At 37.0% G+C, this 22,121-nt stretch overlaps 1 protein-coding gene across 1 annotated transcript; it reads left to right on the forward strand.

The window, feature by feature from the left end:
* Positions 1-350: 350 nt before the first annotated feature.
* LOC136373353 (sciellin-like) lies at positions 351-11,710 on the forward strand. Its single transcript, XM_066338260.1, has 7 exons — positions 351-475; positions 768-827; positions 2,299-2,388; positions 5,788-5,862; positions 7,092-7,200; positions 8,964-9,066; positions 10,095-11,710. Exons 1-7 carry the CDS (start codon positions 351-353, stop codon positions 10,109-10,111), a joined length of 579 nt encoding a protein of 192 aa, XP_066194357.1. The 3' UTR covers positions 10,112-11,710.
* Positions 11,711-22,121: the final 10,411 nt, after the last annotated feature.

A 22,121-nucleotide genomic window follows, 5' to 3' on the forward strand; every position in this document is an offset into this window, starting at 1 on the left:
GTTAATACATTAAATTTATTATATTAAATCAGCTTTTTGACAGCCAGTGATTGATGAGTTACTGGTATAAATGTGACCACATAGACCTAGAGATTGTACACAACTCTAGATAACAGCAGCTAGAAGAGAGATTTGGGCTGGATATGGTAAGACAGCAAGGGGCACACTTTGGCAGCCATTTCCATTACTCACATGATGCCTGAACTGAATGAAAGTCTGTTATCAAGTGAAAATGACAGAGCCACAGTCATTTTGGAAGATATAGGCAGGACCTTCACCTGTAGTATGGCACCACGATGTGACTCAGTGGCCATAAGCTAAAACACGGGTCATTCTGACTGGCTGTAGGGATGGCTGTCCAGCAGTGGAGCAGCCTGCTTGGAGAGGCTGGGCTATCTCTCTCCTTGAAGGTTTTCAAGACCCAACTAGAGAAATACTTGAGCAGCCTCAGTGCTGTCCCTGCTTTGAGCAGAAGGTTGTACAGAGAGGTCCTGAATTCCAGCCTGAATTATCCTACAATACTATAATGGACTTGACATTTTTCAGTCATTTGTAATTCTTTTGCAGTGTCGTATTGGAAAGAAACTGAAAAATATCAAAGCTTGAACAAATAACTTATTGAACAGATAAGCTCACTATAGTTACAAATACTACCTGGGAAATGCATATAGTTTCTTTTCTTCTTCAACATAAATAATTTAGTCCATTTAATATGTTTAGATTAAATAAAATATTTCTATTGATTCTGAGATATTTCTCCCTTTCAGAGATGAGAACCTTGGGGATCACACTGAAGTAAAGTCTGCTGATAAACAAAGTAAAACGTGGTGAGAATCAATTCATAACTCTCTCTAAAGTTTAATGATCAAATATCAAGTCTTGTACCTGTTTAGTAGAACCAGAAAATATGAATTCCTAATACAAGCAAACAGAATTTGCCCAGTGTAAGATATCTATATTATTTCTAAAATGTTCCTGATTAACCAAATATAACAAAAAAGCTGCATGTATTTTGATAAGCAATGTCTCAAACCTATAATCTATCATGGAGAATGAAAATTACTAGAGACAAGATCCTCCTAAGTATATTTGTGCTTACCTAAGTGTTCTGTGAATTCAGCTGCTGGCATCTCAAACAAATATAAGAAAATTCATTCCTAGTATAAAAGCTTTACTGCTACTAGATTTCATTATTTACAAAAGGTGGGATCCATTTTGGTCAATTAAATGTTTTTAGGTACCGTTCTGATGGTCTCTTTTGAGTCTTCCATTTAGTTGTATATCCACGTGAAGAGGAAGAATGTAGTTATCTGTATATATAGGCAGTTTTGCTATTTTTTAATAGAAAATATTTTTTCCCAGCAGTTCCACTTGACAGTCTGACCAGGAAAGCATATACTGAGCATTGCCAGTGAATGAGCTTCTCTTTCAGTTCTGACAAGGGCCTGCCCCATCAGGAGTCGGGCACAAAGGAGGTGCTGCTTCTTGCAGCACTACTCTGCATATAAAGCACAACAAGCACTGAGCGAGCAGAGCCTCAGTCCTTGGCAAGCTCACTGAAATTATCAAGCTGCAGCCCACACACCCAGAGTTAAGGCAGACAAGGATCACGTTGTTCCAGAATATAGCCTTAGGCAGAACCAAACAAGAGCAGCCTTTGTCTGAGCTGCTTTGTAAAATCACCAAAAACATTATTAGCACTTATTCCTGAAATCCCATAATTTGTATGACAAGATCTATTTTTATGTTTGTTTGCCTGTCACGTTTTGTGGTGAGGAAAACCGCAGAAGGAGGTTTCTCTTGCTTGATTCATAGTCCTGCTTTTTGAAATCAGTCTATGTATCTGTTTAGTTAGTCATTTCTAATAAAAACATAACCATAGTATATTCAAAAAAAAGAAAATTTGGAACTATAATATAGTAAGTCTAAGAATACAACATTATGGAATACTGACAAGAAAATGTGGAATGCTATCAACAATTGAAACGTCATTGCACAGCTGAAAACCTCAGTGGGCACTTTTAGGAAAGTAAAGCTCAATTAAAGTTAGATGAAGTTTTCAATATGAATATATATGAATAAATCAGCATAAACTGGAGGACTAAAAATTATAGGTCAGTGACTGCATTATTTTTCACCAGCAACAATTTAACCAAAATACAGTAAATTTCTTTTACCTGCTTTTTCTAGTCCAAGCTTCTGCATCCATGACTGAAATTTTAAATTCAAACTGTGTAGCTGAAAAAAATTTCTAAAAAGTGTTTATTTTCTTGTTGTGTGGTTTCTTTTGTATTTTAGGATAATTGAGAAAGCATATGAAAATCCTCCAAGGGCTCCAAATAATCTCCCAGAAACAAACATCTCCACTGATGATGAAAGAAAGACCAGGTACTGAGGAAAATTAATTGGATACCGTAATGTCTAAAGTGCCATTTCTTGAAAAAAAAATTGTATAAAGCTTTTTTTATGCAAGAAATTTCAGGAATGCTTAGAAAATTCTCATTGGTCTCTGAATCATGCCAGCCCTTTTCCAAATCTTCTTCCATGATCCCAGGCACAGAAGGTCACATATCCTACTCTAGTACAGAGTGAGGAGCACAAGACACACCCTTTGTAGCTCTAGAGACATAGCTGAAACATAAAATTTAGGAGGGCAGCTAGGCCAGAATTCTTATTTAATCAATAGAAGAAAGGCATTTCCTGAATGCTCTTATTTCTTATGAACTTGTTTGTTTCTGAGGCTGTAAGGAAAACATTACACTCTTCACTTAAAGTGCCTTTTTAGCTTTCTAAACCTAAATGGGATGAATCTGAACCCATGTATCATCAACCCAATCACTGATGCTGTGACATAGGATTCTGACTTTTTAACCAAGAACAACCTATTTTGAAAACGATTTTTCTTGCAATACTCATGCTCTAGCTAGATTCTGCCTCTATAAACTGACATAATGCAAATCTGAGTGAAAAAAAGTATGTAGAGATATTTAATAGAACTAGCTGTACACCAGGTCTATGAGGAAATAATTGAAATAAATGAAAAAAATGTTATCTTGTTCTTCAAGGTCAAAAATATTTTCACAAAATATGACAACAGAAAGTATAATATATAATTCTTGAATGAAAGACCTTTTTGGATTAAGAAAACCTCTCTTCAGTATCAATCCACCCATCTATATGGATTAATTATTTAATGTAGGAAGGATTGTTTAAAGACATAACCTGTATGTTGTATTGCTGTATAATGGTTGTGAACTGCCTGAGTCAGGGCTGATGACTCAGCAGGGAGAGGAGAAATCTACTGCGCTTTACTGACAGGGAAAGTAAAGGTCACAGTCTGGTACTTTATGGGAAGTATGATCCATGTCCCCATCCTTAACCTTATGCACACCCGATCCTTACTGTGGATGTGAATGGGCACAGGATCTTTAATCCCCTGTTCTCTTACATCTGCTATTGGAGTACAGTTGAAATGGATGTATTCTGAAAATTCGGCATGACCTTGAAGGTCATTACAAACCCATAAATTGGCTGAGAATAAAAACAAAGCCAAGCAGCATACAATTTAAGATTAATAATTAATGTCCAACAGAAAAATTAATTAGCATTTGTCAGAATTTTGTGCACATACAGGCTCTGAGTTGTAATGTTCTGATTGTCTTTGAAAGTTAATATAGAGAACAGTAATGGAAGAACGACAGGGCAAAGAACATGCTGCAATATGCAATGTTACCGTACACTTGATAGACTTTATACCCTCTATCTGAATCCCATTTTAATTCATGAAAACTTATTAAATGAATGGTCTTTGTAGGTTATTCCTTTAGGTTTTATGCAATAGGTTCTGCAGAGTATTTATTGTTAAGTAGTTTGCTGTGTGAAGAAGTCACACCAGAGCAAGTAAAGGAGTGACTGATATGAACTGAAAGAAGGGACGTGACCAGGTGCACAGAGGGACTCAGTTTTCACTTGGTGTCTCATCAAGCTGTCAGACTATGTATTTATTTAAATGTTCTGGGTTTCCTTACACTTTCAATTGACAAGGTTAGAAACTGATGCTTTGGAAATATTTTTGCTGTAGCTTCTGTGTTTTTTGTTTTGTGGTTTTGTGGTTTGTATTTTGTGGTTTTCTACCTAAGCTGTGGTTATACATATTTTTTTGTGTTCAAAAAACATTTAAACCATAATACTCCAGTCAGTTAGTAAAATCCAAGGTATGCTGTTCTCTACACTAGGACACTCGAGGAAATACTTTTCTCTATACAACTTCATGTAAGATAATGTTACTTTCAGGCATACAGCATGTAAATACCCGTATTATTTTGAGTGTGCAATGCACAGTGCTCATTTTGCCAGAGATTCCACAATTAAATACAATGAGTTAAATGGAAGATTTGGGAAAAATAAGCTTAGCAACAAAAATGAGAAGCACAGGCTCATACTTTACAGGAACAGAGAAATTATATTTCTTTGCCACATTTCACTGTAGCAAGAAACTTTGGGCAATTGCACTACCAATACTCCACCCTGTAACATGTATTGTGCACATTCTTGATCAAAAGAATTTCTCAGCCAGATAAACTAATTCAAAAGGTGATTACTTAGCTTTAGTTTGCATTCCTACTTAGTAGGCTTACTTTCATCTCTCCTGAAATGTAAATGGAGCACTGGGTGTTCATTTGAGGAGATATTTCCTCTGTGGTGAGCAAACCCAGGTTTGTTACATTCTGATTAAATAACAAGCCCATTGTTACGTTCTATGAAATATAAATAAAACATTTACCATTTCAGCTTATCAGTAACTGCAATTTAAATACATTTCTGGTGTTGCACAGAAATCAAATAAGACATATGTGCTTTACAAAATACAGGTATGCGGAAAAGAGTATCTGACCTTTTTAACAGCCTACGAACACATGTTATCAATCTGTTACATTTCCTGGGAAAAAATCCAACGCTTGGTAAATACAGATGATTATAAACAATTGCTCCTAACGTTGCAGAACATTATTCAGGAGTGATATGAAACATGTAATAATTACTATATACCTTAAGAATTTCTGGAGAATATGATCAGTAAATCAATCAATTCAGAAATCTTCAAAATGGGTATGGCAAGATTATTTCAACTGTCACATACATGTTCATCCTTTCCATAGAAACAAAACTGACATTTAAGTAACTTGGAAATGGTACTGTTAAAAATGGAAATTTAACTTCCCTGATAATTAAATTCAGTATATTCTTTTCTACTCTGATATAAGGAACAATGCAGTTACTGTAGTGAACACAAAGCATACACTGAAAAGCCTGTATTATAAAGACCCTCACTTTAATTCTACGTACATGTTGTAATTTTCTTTGGCTGTTTGACAGCTTTTTAAGGACAAGTAAAAGAAGTAGAGGAAAATGAAAAAAGGTAGTCTGTCACCATTTTCTGATATGTATCATTTAGGCTGTGATATCAGCACAGGAAGCCCAATACCATTATGTAAATTTTGCTCAATGGGCTTGTGGATTTAATTTTGAAATGCTGAAGAATCATTAAAAAATAGAACGCATTATAGGGACACTATATAACAAATATTACTATATTACTAATTTACACTTTTTATTGATATATTATTCTTGATGGTTTGGAAAAAACAGAAAAAGAACTCATCACCAAGTACGATTATTTTTACAAGCATTTGTCTTAGTTTATTTTGCATATTATCATCAATGTAGTGAAAGCTTTAAAAAAATGTAGTATTGTTTAGTGATAGCTATGTACTCTCTGCTTCACAGCAAATCTTCACTTGCTGCCTATGAAGAAAATATAACTGGAAATACTATCAAAACTGTTTATTCTACTTCTGATCGGTGAGTACACATTAGTAACATCGTAGAGTACCAAAGGACACAGACATTTACATAAGCATTCAAGTCATCAGACAAAAGAGAGCAGTGGAAGTCACCATCATGAGACAGTTTTTCATACAAAGCTCTCTTTCAGTGAGATCTTGCCATCAAATCATTACCACAGTTCAGCAGCCTAACATTATGTTAGGCTTGTCACAGCTGACATTTTAAAATATCTATAGAAACAAGAGCCAATGCCTTAAGTGATAGAGTTGGCTTTGTGAATCTGTAGGTTTCTACCTCAGGCAACCACTTACTCTGCAAAATTTCCTTCCTTTGTGAGAATGACAATGACCAAATTTATGTACAAGTGAGGAGGAATAGATTCAAATGACAGTGCTGTTGAAAACTATCCTTTCACACCAGTAAGACATTCCCAGATATAAGCAGGATATTTGCTCAATCTGTAATAACTTATCTCATGGGGAAAAAGAAGTTAAATGTCGGCACTATTTTCAATTCAATTCGGACAGCCCTACTACCTGGAAATACCTAATCAGAAAAACGTGTATTCGTTCCAACATAAGGATAAGGAACTCAGGGGATGTATTGTACAGCAGTTTGTCATTGACAGGAAAGGAGCAAGAGCCATTGATTTTGTAATGGTAAAACAACACCAACAGTAGTATCCAGAAAAAGTAGAGTGATGTCACACAGGAGTGCAACAAGAGCTAAGAACATTTTTTAAAATATTATTGTCACGGATACCTTGTAGGCTGTTTTATACATGTAGTCACTATATTTGCTATGAAGGTATGAGTTCTGTCTGCAGTGCAGAAAGCAAAAAATTTTTCAGGCATTTCTGTATCACAAAGAATTCTGTGAATCAGACCGATCCAATTATGGCTGTGTGAATTCAACTACCAGCTTACTTTTGTGATTAAAACATTAAAATCATTCCCCTCCACTTTATCCCTATTTAATATATATGCTCCCAAACATTCAGCCAGAGAAGACCATTCTTTCTACCATGCTATTTTTGCTGCTTGACAATTTGCCCATCACAGGAGCATGTGTATGACACCTGTCAACTGGAATGGAGAGAATACACAAATGACATTTTTCCATTAATGGCCATTGTACAGTATACAAATGTCTTTTCCACACAGTGTGCTAACTTTATCAATTTTCTGCTTGAGATTTCAATGGCAGCTCTTTTTCTGACAGCTGATGTTATATTATATACACAGGAGTATAATTGGAAAAGATATATGTACATACTGCAGGAAGCCCTTGGGCATAGATGCCAAAATGATCTTAGATGCCTTGCAAATTTACTGTCATTCGACTTGCTTCAAGGTAAGAAGATTTCACCTGCTATCAAGAAATATAATTTGATTGTAATACCTGCATTATAGTACACACAATAATAAGAGATTATTTAGGCCTTAGGCCTTCTCCACCTGTGAGAATAAGAAGTCTTGAGACTGGAGGTGAAGATTAATGTAGCAAATACTAATCCCTCTGTTTCTCTCTCTCTCCAACACAATCCCTTCCTTTTTCTTTCGATCTCCCTCTCTCCTTCCTCCTTCACTCTCCTCCTTGCCTCTCCTCCCTTGCAACCATAAGCAGGATAAAGGATGCAGCTGAATGTATTCTTAGAGCCCTATGCATTTATAGGCCATTTATAAGCCTTCACTTCAAGTCTGATACAGTGAATTATATCAACTTACACTTTCTTCATGTTGGAAAATTTTATTCAGAATTTTATGAAGTTTTTTAGATGTTCTAGATTGACATCTAAAACACCCTTAATTATTAAAAAGTAGGTAATTTTTTAGAATGGGCTTTTCATTAGAAGTATTACATGTTGGTAGTGGCTGAATTATCTTTTAAATACTTATGCCTATTTTTTAAACTATATTTTTTTTGTTACCTACTATTATCTGGAGACCTGTCTGGCCAGGAATATTCAGCTTAATTTTTGTATAACTAAAAACTTATTGAAAGCATTGGCAAAAAAAATTAAACAGTTGATGTAGGTCTGTGGTTCATGCTTGTAGTTATGTATTTAGCTAAGTAGTGCAATGTCTCATAATTAATATTCATTTAGCTCCTTACAAATACCCTCTATCCATTAGAGATTTGCACATAGCTGACAGCAGTACACCATCTTCATTTCCTTGTAAAGGTATTTACCAAAAGTACAGTAATTAAATAACCCAAATTTTAGAATTTTTCTTCTCTGTGTAAAAATTCTAGCTAATATTGGTGATCAGAGCTTTGAAGACATGGTCACCCTTTTGCTGATTTAAAAAAGAAATATAAAATGTGTGAAGACGTCAGACTGATTTAATAGCACCTTAATACTAATGCTGCTTTTCACTTAGTAGTGGATAAAATATTCAAATAAATCAGAATTTACTATTCTTGTATTAGATTTAAATAGATAAAATTATCTGGGTATCAAGATCCTAGTTTCTGTACCAAATTACCATGCTCCTTGATCCACTTTAGGCTTTGTGATCTTGGTAAGTCAGTCTCTGTGTCTATCTGTGCATTATTATATGTGAAACATGGGCAATGCTTCTTTATCTCAAAAAAATCAGCTTTTATGAGACATTCGTGAAAGTAGTGTCGAGATTCTGCAAGAATGAGAGACAGTTACCTGTTAAGTGTTATAAGAAATTTTGAAACAAGCGGGTCTAGAGTCTTTAAGATCTACTCAGAGTTGGATGATTATGTGTGATCATCCTTTATTCCGTAAAGAAAGAAAAGGATCTCAAAATGGTGATTCATCTTATTTTAGGTTGAACCCCTAAGCTAAGACAGAGAAAGTAAAAGTACCCTTTGGAAATGTCTGGGGGAGGGCACGGTTGTTGAGTATGAGTACCTATGCAATCAGGTAACACACTGGTATCTGATTTTTAGATATCTCGAAGTGACATAGTCAGATATATAACTGTCTAAAACTACTCTTTCAGAGTTCATATTTTATATTGCAGTACTAATAACTCCTATTCTGGTCTTGGGGTTGCTTGTTTCCTAAAGGAAAGCGTGCTGGGTAAGAGCATTAGAGAAATGTTTCATTATAATTTTTCTTCATTCTTTATGTGTTTAAGTGTGAAGTATGTAAGAGACCTCTGGAAGATCTGAAAGCGGGAGACAGCATTTGGATTTACAAACAAACTGTGCACTGTGAGCCTTGTTATTCCAAAGTTAAAGGTAAGGCACAAGATGTATAATACTGAATGTGGTTAAAACCATTTAGTGAACTTCATTCAAAAGACTTCAATATACGACAACACAGCTGTTGCTTTCGCTCATTTGTGTGTACTTAAACCTTTCCAAAGCATCTACTTTACTAAGTCTGGGTGCTTAGGATGATATCCAACCCCAGGTTCTAGACACAATTATTCTGTCTCTGTGAGGGAGATCTTGGTGGCACTGCAAGTTCATCTCTTCAGGTCTCTATGCAGAGTTGTACCTGTGCAATCAATAGAGACATAAATGGAGGCAATGGCACCTTGCCCTGGAAGTGAGAATAAATTTCAAGGCCATCTGAGAATCAGATTATTCAAATGAAACAAATAAACCAGGGTACAGAGGTAATTTCACATAGTGGAGTAATTGGAGTAGAGAGAAGATACAAAATCTATGGAATCATAATGAAAATCTTACACTGTGATTATCATTCTTACCTTGGGAGGAGCAAACTGATTAACAGAAGTGCAAGACAGGGACAAATGAACATTTTGTTTTATTCATTTTTCTAGAAGTTGTTAGGTTTTAAGTCTTCTCTCTTCAAAGCAATTTTTATTTCACAATACTATAAATCAGTACCTCTGTACCAAATTAGGACAAACAGAGATGTAGATAAAATACTCTTATAAGCTGGTTTTCAGCTATGTAATTCTGAAATAAGATGATGTTAACTAAAATCATATTAAGATTTTTTTTTCTTAAAATACTTTTGTTAATAATTCATTGCATCTGATGGGAATGGAGAATTTTGCAAATAATCAGATTAGAAAATTAATAGAACATAGTAACAGTTATAAAACTGTAGAAACACATACCAACAGTCTCTATATTAAGCCAAATAAACTGGCATGTCCTATTTCATCAAGTTACAAGATAGACTTCAGTAGACATTCTAAAACAGAAAAAGAAAAAATCTGAAGTTTCCTTCTGGGACATTTAGAGCATACTGCTTTGCTTGCCATCTCTGACCAATCTTTTCTTTCTTGCAGAAAAATGGATCTACTAATTTTGACATACAGAACGTAAGATGAAGAAGTCACTATTAGTTAACTGTACTGGCCTCTTAATTCAAAACACTGGGGGAAATTATTCGTTTTTACTGCTGGGAATTCTCTGAATGAAGTCCTACTGCATGGTTATCAAAGGAATTAATTTAATGAGAATTTAGATCCATTTTCATACACACATTGCAGGAAACAAAACAAGATATTGGTCAGTATATTTATCAGATCTGTGAAACCACTAAATTGTACATAAAATCAATGATAATTTATTGAAATTTTCTGAATGTCAGGACATTCCTACACATTTGTTTTGAAAGGGCTGTATTCTTTTTTCCTCCAATATAAAGATGTTTGTTTAATATAGCATGAATGGGATTCAGATCAAGATTAGCCATTTAGAAGTCAGCTATTCAGTTTAAACTACTGTTTTCATGCAGAGAGAAGTGAGTTCATACTGTACCTTTCAGTGGAAGACATCAACCACCAGAGAAAAGTTCTTCCCAAGTATCTTTAGTGATAAATTTGAGATGGAAGAACTCATCTTTGGAAAATGCATCTCTACAACTGCAGAAGGATTCTACACAAAAATTCCTAGGGGGTTTTAAGTAAAACTACCCCACTTTGCATCTGTAATTCTGATAACTGTATAATCACCATTTTTTAAAGAAGTGCACACTAAATAATTGCTGTGAAATAATGATATACAAACTTTGCATGACATTATGTTGCTGTATTTATATTTCCTACTTTATTAAACTGACTATCTAAACACTTTGGATGGATTGATCTTGCCTAAATTTATCTATCTACAGTGTAGAGTTCTGTTTCTGAGTTACTTGATCTATTCTATCTTATACAGAGAAGCAGACATTTTTGGGAAGCAATTCAATTGGTCAGATTGCAAACATCTATTTTACTATGACATTAACCAATGTACATCTTTCTTCCGTGGTTTGCAAAGGAACCTGGAATGAACAGCTCAGATTTCTAGACATCTACACTAGGTCAGAGACACTCCTTCCTTTGAGACTACAGTGAAAGAATTTTTTTTTCCTTTTGAAGAGTGTATGTGTATACAAATATAGAAACTGAAAGAAGAATTCATGATGTGTTATAATATGTTGTCTAAATAAACAATAGTTCAGTAGCCTACTGGACAGACAAAGGTATTGACTACTAGTCATGAGATGCTTTAGATTATGGTTATTCAGACTGATTTTTCTGCCTTACATCTTGGTTTAAAAGGACTTCCTGGATATGACCATGACAGAGTTAGTGTTTGGAGACTGCTGGATCTAGGAAAGAGATTATAATGCAAAATGCATGCAAAATATTAAAGCCATATGTTAATAATAGACTGATGAGTGGCTGTCCCAGTCAAACTCTCTCTCCTTGACTGCACATTTCAGAGGGGAGGCAGGAGGTATGGATGTCAGCACAATTTAAACCACTTGGCCTGCACCTGAGTAAGGATGTTGTCTGGCTTAAAGGATGCTCAGACTGATTATGCAATGGAGACATGAGACAGTAGATATTTTTTGTTAATTTTATGAGTTCTTATCAATTAATGTCAGTAACTCTAATAAATCTTTAATTATTGATCTTTTTTCTGACGTATGTCTTTTGCTGATGACATATCCTAGTTAAACTATAATTGTTAAAACTCTAAGCTTTACCAGGAAACAATGATTTGCACAATGGGGTGAAAAAAGTAGCGGCAAAATTTTAATGTCACAAATTTGGTCCTGTTGAGAGACCAACACTTATTGCTAAATCCCAGTTACAATGGAAGATGTTAGACATTTATTTGAGCCAGCACATTAGAACCTAGGACTTTCTAGTGTTTGAAGGGATGAGAGATTTTAGTTCACTCCCCTAGAGACCAGGAGTTTTAGATGAAAATATCTGCTACTTAAATGCTCACTGACAGAGAAGTAGCAATAAGAAACAATAAATAATAATTCTGTGCTCATTAAGTCATCCTCACTGAACAGCCCTGGGAATTTTGCCATGTGGTTTTTTTGTTATTTTTTATTATATATTGTAATTTGGCTAAGAAAAAACACCAGGTTTGTGATCTACCATATAAATTCTGGCAGAGCAATACTCATTAAGAAAAATCATATTAACATCTCAATACCAATGTATCAAAACTTAAATGTTTTTTGTCCTTTTTGCATATCATTAGTCTGTGGTGTTTCATTTCCCTTTGACTAGTCCTTCCATGAAACAATCCAAATGAAGAGTTTGCTGGCAGCTGTTTTAATGAACGTGTTATCTTCAATAATGCATTAAATTGGACTGAAAAGCTGTATTGAGAGATGATGTACTAAATTATGTGGGGGGTTGTGATTCATCAGGCCCATTTTTTTCACTGTGTAATGGATACTTTATTTTACAAAGCTGGGGCATTGCTCTACTAGGAGGGGAATCAAGTAATCAGAGGAAAGGAGTGAAATAATGCATATAATGCATATTGATGCACTTAAATATGTAGATTGCTTCAAAGCTACTGATATTTACAAGAACAAGGAATGTCATAAGAACATCTTTGCTGTGTTAATATATTCTGTTGTATCCTGTGTTGGCTCCCACAGAACACTCAGCCTGAGCATCCCTCCCTATCAGTGCTTGACACAGAATGACAAATATCTGTAACACTGTGCCCTCATCCTCTTCCTCTTGAAATGAAGATCCATGCCAGTTTGACAAGACATATTCTCCGTTACTTCACAGAATCTCCTCAGCTAGGCTTGTAAAGAACATCAAATGGATCTCATATTTATTCCATAGGTCACCTCTGTTCCTTGCTTCTTCCTATAGGAATGTGTGTAGTGTTGGGATAGCTTCAGGTGTTCAGTTTATTTACTCACAATAAGGTCAGAACACTGCTACTCTGATTGCCTTCTTTGATACTTGATATTTTAACATAATCTCGTTGTTTAGAATGAAAAGAACTCACCCTCTTGTTTGGTTTTGCTCTCTGATCATACTTGGATATTGCTCATTGCAGCCACTGTTACACCAGAAGGTGGTTTCAGCTTTTAGACTAGTTGATGCCAGACTGCATGGGAGAAATGCCTCCTTTTCTTCCTTCTGCTGCACCACAACACCTCGTTTTTCTTCACAGCAGCAAAGACATCCATCATTCCACAAAGACAAAGGATAAAGAGAATAAATACTAAGTAAGTAGGTTTGATGTGCCGAAGTCTGAAATTGTTGACCAAAATAGCTCTGTTTAGCTGCCTAATTGACGCAGAGCAACTGAATTCTTAAACTGATAAGGTCTTTCTTTGACTTCAAAGGCTTCCTCTTCCATTTTCTGCTGTGCCTGGTCTAAGAAACTCAATTCTAATATCCTGCATCAGTAAAACTAGGACTTGCAAACATTCCTTGCATTTCAGAGAGAAGAATCTGCAGGTATTCTCAAATAAGTTTGGCACAAACTGCTAGAATCAGACCTTCTTGAATATCTCAGTAACTACCACCTTTTAAAACCATGAGGATGGTGTTCTCTGAACAGATTAACTGGACCCAGAAAAATGGGAGTGCCAGATTCAGTGTCTCCCCCAATAAACATAAGCAGGTTGTGTGGAAGAGCTGGGTGCCTGCTCAGTGCAGGCTGGATCCTTATGGCCCATGTTCCACTGGAAAGCCACACTGCTTGCACATTCATTACATGCTTATTGATAACTCAGGAATGGCTCCTGAACAAAAAATACATTGTCTTGGGAGCAAAGATCAAATCCTGGAATTTCATCATCTCATCCAAATGGTCTAATTTAGAATTAAAAGCAGTGTGAATGATTAGAGGGGTTGTCTGCATTCAGATTTGGCTTGAGTAAGACAGTGAGAGAGTGAAATTTGACAGGTTTTATCTGAAGACTATTACAAATACAGCTTCATATAATAATCTCTTCTAAGCCTTAGGATCTTCTTTGTCTTTCCAGTCTCTGAGCCCTTTTGGACAGGAACTCTCTCAAGTTTGTGCAGTGTCCAGCGCAGCAGTGGCCTCTGGGTGGTACTGCTGCACCTGTATGAATGACTCAAGAAAAATTCAGAGTTAACCTCCCTTTCCAAGCAAGCTGCTTGGAAATGGAATATTTTTTCGTGGGGTTTTTATAACTATGTCAGTTATAAATTGACAGCTACAGCCTCGTAGGCTGTGCCAAGACTTAAAAGTGACTGGTTTGGTCCTGTTAGAATCAGTATCTGAATATAATCATGCCAAAAGCACTTGTCTGAGTCTTGGCATTGTTGTGTAGTCATCAGACATCTGTTTAGGGAGCTTAGACAGCTATTGTGGTCAAAACAATTGGCAGCCAATATTTTAAAACTACCTACTCAGGAAAAAAAAGAAGACAAAATCAATTCCAGAAAGAAAGGACAAACTTCTTCTGGCATTCAAGTCATTTTGCCACATGTTTAAATACTAAAAGAAGCAGAAAAGGGAGAAAATATTATGAAAAAGATGAAAGCATTATGCAAATAAGTCAATTAAGGAATTTTAATAGTACTAGTGTTGTTGTAAATAATGGTGCCATTGAAATTAAAAGTCAAACTCAACTGTAAGACGAATATTCCCAAAAACATTGGTCTGTCTTCATATCTTCTGGTTCCTCCAGTGAATTTCCACCCATGGAACTTAGAATCATATTACCCGTGTATGTAGTTCAAATCTTGGAATTAAGAATGAGAATCCAGCTAACCATATTTGTAGTGCTGTAATTTCAAATAGCCAAATAGTTAAACAATATTTGGAAATCTACAGAAGTATGTGACTGATAATGCATTTGAACACTGTTCTTAGCTGTTTTCACAATTGATAATGCATTTGAGCATTTACTTTATCCATCTGCCCAAGTGACATATGTGAAAGTAACAGTTAAGCCTTTTGAGCAAAACACCAGTTTTCTCACAGCAAAATTCTGTTTGGGAGCAAGCATACCAGTTCTGACATGACTGACATCTGTGGAAAGCTGAAGGAGGAAAGCCGGGAAGGAGCAATCTTTTTTCTGCTCTCACTCTAGTGAGAGACAACCCACATAGTCAGAGTAGGCCACATGCTTTGAGAACTGTGGTTTCTGGGTTTTAATTTGGAGATAACCAGGACTATTTAAAAACTCCCCTGCCTTCTAATTCAGAATCAGAATCTCTGCAGTAGGAACATAAATTAAACAGGGAGTAAAGATGGCAGGGAGTTTGCTTCTCATAATGAAATTGGAACAAACACAAGGAAAAGATCTAGCTAAGAAGAATACACTTTTTTTTTTTTCCTAGTATCACAATTCATACAACCTTCATCAGCCAAGAAATACCTTTGTCATACTGCATTTCTTCTATTACCAGATTGTCCCAGAAAGAGCTGATTTTAGACCAGCTCTTGCCCAGCCCTGGAGGTGTTTCCAGCACTGACTGCACATCTACAGGATGGACAAAGGGACCCAGAAGCAGCAAGATGGACAGATCCATCACTACCCAGACCGAGGAATTCTATGGCAGGAAGGGCAAGGGGTTTTATGCCAGTCTAGTGATGTTGCAGGAAAGATCTCAAGTACTATGCAAGTTATACAGTTTATGGAACAGTGGGTCCACAAAAAAAAGTCTGGATGTAAGTTTTCTAAATTACCCTCTGTACCTAAACTACCCTCTAGGTATCTTTGCCATTTTATCATTTTGTGATTCAGTGGGTTATAGATAGTGCAAAGACAAGTTTTTACATGCAAGATTTTTCACATTATTTTTACAGGCTTTTTTTTTCTATCCCATCTGACAGAAAAAAAATAAATTATAAAAATTAATTACATGGGCTTTTCTGGATAGTCACCAAAGGTTCTTGCTGGACCAAACTGAACCAGGATGAAAGTTCAGGTACTTATGTTTTTAAACCATTCCCTATCTGAAAAGCTAATACACCCACTTGACACAAGAAAAGCCTTTCAAGCAACTGCAAATTTTCCATGCTCTTTTGACATGGTGCCACTCAGATGTGCCTTCTCAAACTCACAATACTGCTGGACTGAGGGTTCTTTATATTATTTATTTTTTCCTACATACATTACATAACCAATGCATATTGCTATTTATTTTTTTAAGATGACAACTTCTAAACCACTTTGCAGCATCAAAGCTTTGAGTCTGTTGGCCTACACTTACTAACAGTTTGCAAACTGTAAAAATAATTTATGTATCCACATGATAGACTTGCTAACATGGACAGTAATTTTTTTCCACTTTTTTGCAAAGTTTATGAATTTCTTGAATCTCTTTCCCCAACCATATGCAAATAGACAGAAGTAAAGATGACAGAAAATTAATAAAAGGACAAAAAAAAAAAAGGAAAAAATCATAAGGTAATTCAGTATAATCATGTTATTAGAAAACAAGGCATTTTCCTGAATCAGCTGCCACTGTTCCCTGTAGATAAGCTGAAATCTGGAGTCCTGGTGGAAGGTATGTCATGGATTTTTAGCCTCCTGAAGAGAAGGTCTATTTCTGTCTTTGTGATCTTCTGCTCTTCACACTCAAACAGTGTTTCAAAAACTTTACTTTTAGATTATCAGCTCATTTATTAACAACCTTGAACACCACATCTCCTCCTCAACCTTCTCCTTCTTATTCATCTAAACCAAATTACACTCTCCAATATAGTTGTATACTGGAAACAATGTAAATATTCAAACTTCTTTGAAAGTCTAATTAGTCTTTGTTATCCATGAAGATCATTAGAAACCCATCCTGATTTGCAAGATTCAGGCTGGTGCTTTCAGTTCATAATAAACAGAAAGGATGGGAAGGGGGGTGAAGGAGGGGGTCTAAAGCATTTGAAAGTCAGAGTGATTTGATAACAATCAAATAACCCCTTGAACAAGGGCTGTCATGGGTAATTCTGTCTAGATGGATCTACAAACTAGCAGCTAAGCTTAATTCACAGACCGTATCTTTGGATGCCATAAGCACTGAAGCAATTTGAATTCACTGAAATGATGCAATTTTAGATTTGTTCATATAGTAAATCCATTCTAATGGTGATTACAATGTACTTCAATTTAGTATCAATTAAATAAGGAAAAAAGCCCAAAGGAACCATGGTAGTTCAGAAAAGAACACGGTATAAAAAAAGGAGGAAGTCAATTGGCATGAAATTAGCAACAGCTAGGAAGTCAAAATGTTTGCAAGAGACACTGAGAGTAAAGAATCCATGCTGTAACTTTAGGGAAGTATTTAATTGCTCAAATAATGTAGAGGAAATGTATAAATTTAACAGTAACAAATTGCTAGGTCTAGGTAGTATCTATGCAAAACCTCTACAGCAGCTCAAGTGTTAGATTGTTTAAGTTCTCACAAAACATCGACCCTACCATTCAAAGCAGGCTTGGTGCCAAACAAATTAGAAGCATCATCTGGGACATCAGCCTTGAAAAAACCACGAAAACTGCTCTGGGGAACTACATTTCATCTAGCCTTATTTTTTTATCAAGCCAATTTGTACAAATTGGAATAAATAACAGAATACAGAAGCATCTGGATATGTATGATACATTGGAGGAGAATCTGCACAGATTTTTTAAAGCAGGTCATGCTGATGAATATATGAGTGTTTCTGAAGAAGCCAATATGCTTTTCATTAAACTGATTTCTTTAACTCTGAACATTTGGCTTTATAAGAAAACATGGAGTGAGAATAGAAAGAAAACAATGGGTTAGAAAATTCCGTTTTCCTTATGGAGTGAGACAGGAAACAATGGGAGGTTTGGCCCGACTTCTGCGGGGATAAGGCTATATAAATTAGGGCTTGTCAGCTGGGAAGAGAAGTATCTAAATTTTAGATAGTCATGAATGACAAAGAGAAGCTGAATAGAGAATGATTAATCATTCAGTCTTTCTCAGAAAACCAGAACTAAGGGGCACCCAATCAAATTACTAAGCAGCAGATTTAAAGTAGATAATAAGAAGTACTTTTTCTAACAATACATTATTAAATTGCAGCTCTAATTGCCACAGGGGGTTGTAGAGCCCTAATGTTTAAATGGTTTAAAAATGGGTCTCAGCAAATGGAATATTATTACACATCAGTTGCTATCAAAATTAAATGATCCAGATGTCCTGATTCAATGACTTTTGAAAGAGGGGAAAATATCCCTCAATATTTTTCTTGTTTCTGAGATTTTTTTCTAACAAAGCTACTATCAGCCCTTGCTAAAGGCAGAATACTGGATAGGATGGACTTCTGGTGGCATGATAGTGGCTCTATTTTTATAAAACTACTTTCACAGTCATTTTTCAGACTGGAACTGCCCTTTAAAATAATCTCACGAGACTTGGGAGTTTACTGTCCGTGCTCTGACCTTATTGTTACACGTCTTTTGTATAGCCCAGACTGGATTACAGCAATTAATTCTTTACTGGCTTGTCTGAAAGGCAGATCCAGCCGCAGCTATTGCAGCATAAAGCAACAAGCTTATTACCAGGAAAGAGCAGATGGGATTGGTGGACTTCCAGCTTCTTTGTTCTCTGCATCGACAGCCTATTAGTAACTACACTAATTCAGAAATTCCTACTGTAGGATACTGCATAAGTAGCACCCTATAGTAGATTTTTACTGATTTACGACGTATAATTTCTCAAGTCCAGGAGTAATAGGTTTCATGGGCACATTAAGATGTTTGGGGTTGGTGTTAGACATCTTTTATCAATGCCTTAAAAAGGGAATGGAACCATCAAGCCTTCAGTGTGGTTTGTAAAGTGCTGATAAAGTTCTGGGTTGATCAAACTCCTCAGCTATTGCTGGGATACTGAATGGAACTCCTTAACAATTTATTAGTAATGTCAATATTGGGAGGAGAGTAATTTACATTTAAAAACCCAAACAGTTAGGTTAACTATTTAAATGACTAAGGTGTTCAAATAATCTTTGCCGCATTCAAACAGATCAACCTGAAAACCATGGGACAGTGTATTCATCAACATACATTTTACCTGCCAGCACCTATGTGTGAAGCTATCTTATTAGTGGAATTATGTGTTAGTGAAATTAACAAGTGTAAAAAACCAAGTACGCTTAAAATACAGCAAGAAATACAACACAGTGAAATGCATTTCTACCCTTTACTAAATCCACTTGTACAGGAAATGCAAGAAAAGGGTTTCTCACACTGACTGAGAGCAAGGTAGCTGAAGTATGCACAACTTTAAGCTGCTTTCTACCCATACTACTGGGTATCTCACTTAAGAAGTCCCAGTCAAGGAAGAGCCAATCTCTGGACCATTTTCTTGTTGATGGCTTCTTGATATGAAGTCTATGATCAGTGCATCTGTCTCAAAAAGATGCTTTTGTACCCATGCTAGGGCATGATGCCGAGCCCTAAGCTTTTTCTCTTTGGCAACTGAGTTCTGAAATGAATGCTGGGATGCAACATTTGTGTAGGTGGTATAAACAGTAGAGCGCATTTGAAAATTTTCAACTACTTGTACTCATAACTGAGGACAAGCATTCCTATGGTGACTCTTAAGATCCTGTGCTATGATGCTACATGCTCTATCCCCTCGTCAAATGTGTCTCCTGATGTATGTCCACACTGGTGTCTGCACCAAGATATTTTTAGTGATGGAATATCCAGATCAGATGGTCATGTTCCTGTTCTGACAACTGAAAACTTCATATACCCATTTACTATTGGGTTTTCTTGCTGGTCCATTAGAAGATTTTGCATCATTGGTTCAAAATAAAAACTTCGCCCATTTTTAATCTCTTTTGAGTATTTCACAGAATCATCAAGGTTGGAAGAGATCTTCAGGATCACCTAGTCCAACCATCAGCCTGGTGCCACTATAATCCCCCCTAAACCATATAGCCAACTGCCACATCCAGACATCTCTTGAATGCTTCCAGAGACAGTGGTTCCACCACCTACGTGGGCAACTTACTGAAATGCCTAACTACTCTTTCAGTGAAAAAAAAATGTTATTATACATAACTGAACCTTGACTGCCTCATTGCATCCTCCAGCACTGATATCATAATAAACTTCTTGGCTTTTTATTTTTTAATTGTACACTAGTGATGTGTAATAAACTCAATATTCCATGTGCTGCCAACTCCTCTTTCTATATTGTTTTGCAATCTTACTGGATTAACAATGCACTTCTAAGAACTACCATTATTAGCGATAATAAGTTGAGAGGTCCACATTTGGCCTAGGACTAAATATATAGAAGCTGAATTCTCCTTTTACTTGTGGGAATAAAGATTAAAACTATCTGGAGTAGTGAAAACTGGATTCTGTTACTCATTCTAATAAAACATGGCAGAATTGGGGCCAGATGGTTTTTACACTCTCAACATTTCCCCCCTTCTTTCTTCCAAAGGGACAGAGAAAACACAACCAAAGTTTTGGATTAAGTGCTATCTGGTTACAAAGTAGTACACTGGGGGCTGTATTTACTCTCTTCACTGACAGAAGTTATATCATCTGGAAGTCAATACTTTTTGCTCCACTCTAGCTTCCTTTCTAGTCATTCTTACAGGACTGGCTGTTACTATCTATACTGCAAGAGTGCTTGAAAGACCGACAACAACAGTGCTGTTTTCTTCTGCACATGCAGAAGAAAGTTTTCTGATCATAAACAAAAGAGACAAAATTGTGACAGGCTGGATGATTTCAGAGTTGACTTATGCCCTGAACAGAGAATCAGTGTCTGTTCCTCCTTCCACCACCATAAACAAAGCAGGGTGAAGGCAGCAGTGGCTGATAGTGCTACTGCTCTGCCTAAGGCAGATGTTCAAGAATTGGGCAGTGACTGACCAATAGCTATTTTTAGTGGGTAGCTGAGCAACTCACAACCCTTAGACTCACAGAATCATTTAGGCCGGCAAAGACAGCAAATATCACTGAGTGTGTTAACCCAGCACTGCCAGCTCCTCACTAAACTACACCCAAGTGTCACATCTACACATCTTTTAAATACTTGCAGGATGGTGACTCAACCACTTCCCTGGGCACTCTGTTCTAATGCTTAATGACGCTTTCAGTGAAAAAATATTTTGTAATATCTAATCTAAGCCTGCCCTGACTTCTTGAGATTTGTTCCTGATTTTGTATTAGATCCCTAGGAGACTTAGGATTGTGACTTAGAAGGTTGTCCCCGAAAGCTGTGTAGCCAGAGGAAATTAAGTGAACGGTTGTGTGATGTCGGAGCTGTCTCGGGCAACACTGAATCTCTGCTGACCTCCTAAGTGACACGAAGGACACAAGCAATGGCTTCTTACAGTGCTGGGCAATGAAAGGCAAAATCACTACCGTAAGTGAACAGTGCTCATCCCTCTCTCTGTCAAAGATTTGCCATCTACGAGTCCATCTAGGCATCCGGACCGTGTTAAGAAAGACATTTCAACACGAGGTCATCTTCCACCTCAGGAGTTCTCCTATACATAACCAACACATAATTATGTAGTTTTCTGCGATGCTCGGTTCAGTCTTTGCTTCACCACCAACGCAACTTCAAAAAACGCGTCGCTTTCCTCGCTTTGCGCCGAAACTCCCAGAATCAGCATGTTTTAAACCTACAAACGACGGCTTTTGGCTGAATTAGCTCCTTTCAAGCCCAACAAAGCCTCTATTTGCGATTCCCATTCCCCTCACACTCTCAATCTGCATAATTACATCCCTGACACCAGCAGGCTCTAATTACACGGCTCGCGAGGGGCCGGCGCCCCGGGCCGGATCCCGCCCGCGGGCGGGGCGAGACGCGGCGGGGGGCACGGGGGAAGGCACTTTTCCTTCAACGCCCGGGGCTGCGCTCCGAGGTGGCCCCCGCCGCCCTTGCCCGGGGCTGGATGGCGGGGGCGCCGGGCGGCTCTTTGTTCCTGCCCAGTGCGTGTGCGCGTCGCTCGGGCTGCCGGAGTGGGAGTGGGAGTGGGAGTGGGTCCCGCCCTCGCCGCCGTTAACGGGAGGCGCAGGAGCGGCGGAGCGCGGCCGGGCGGGCCGCACGGCGCCCAGGGCCGGACCCCGG

The sequence above is a fragment of the Sylvia atricapilla genome, chromosome 2 (assembly GCF_009819655.1).
Source record: "Sylvia atricapilla isolate bSylAtr1 chromosome 2, bSylAtr1.pri, whole genome shotgun sequence".
NCBI classification, from domain to species: Eukaryota; Metazoa; Chordata; class Aves; order Passeriformes; family Sylviidae; genus Sylvia; species Sylvia atricapilla.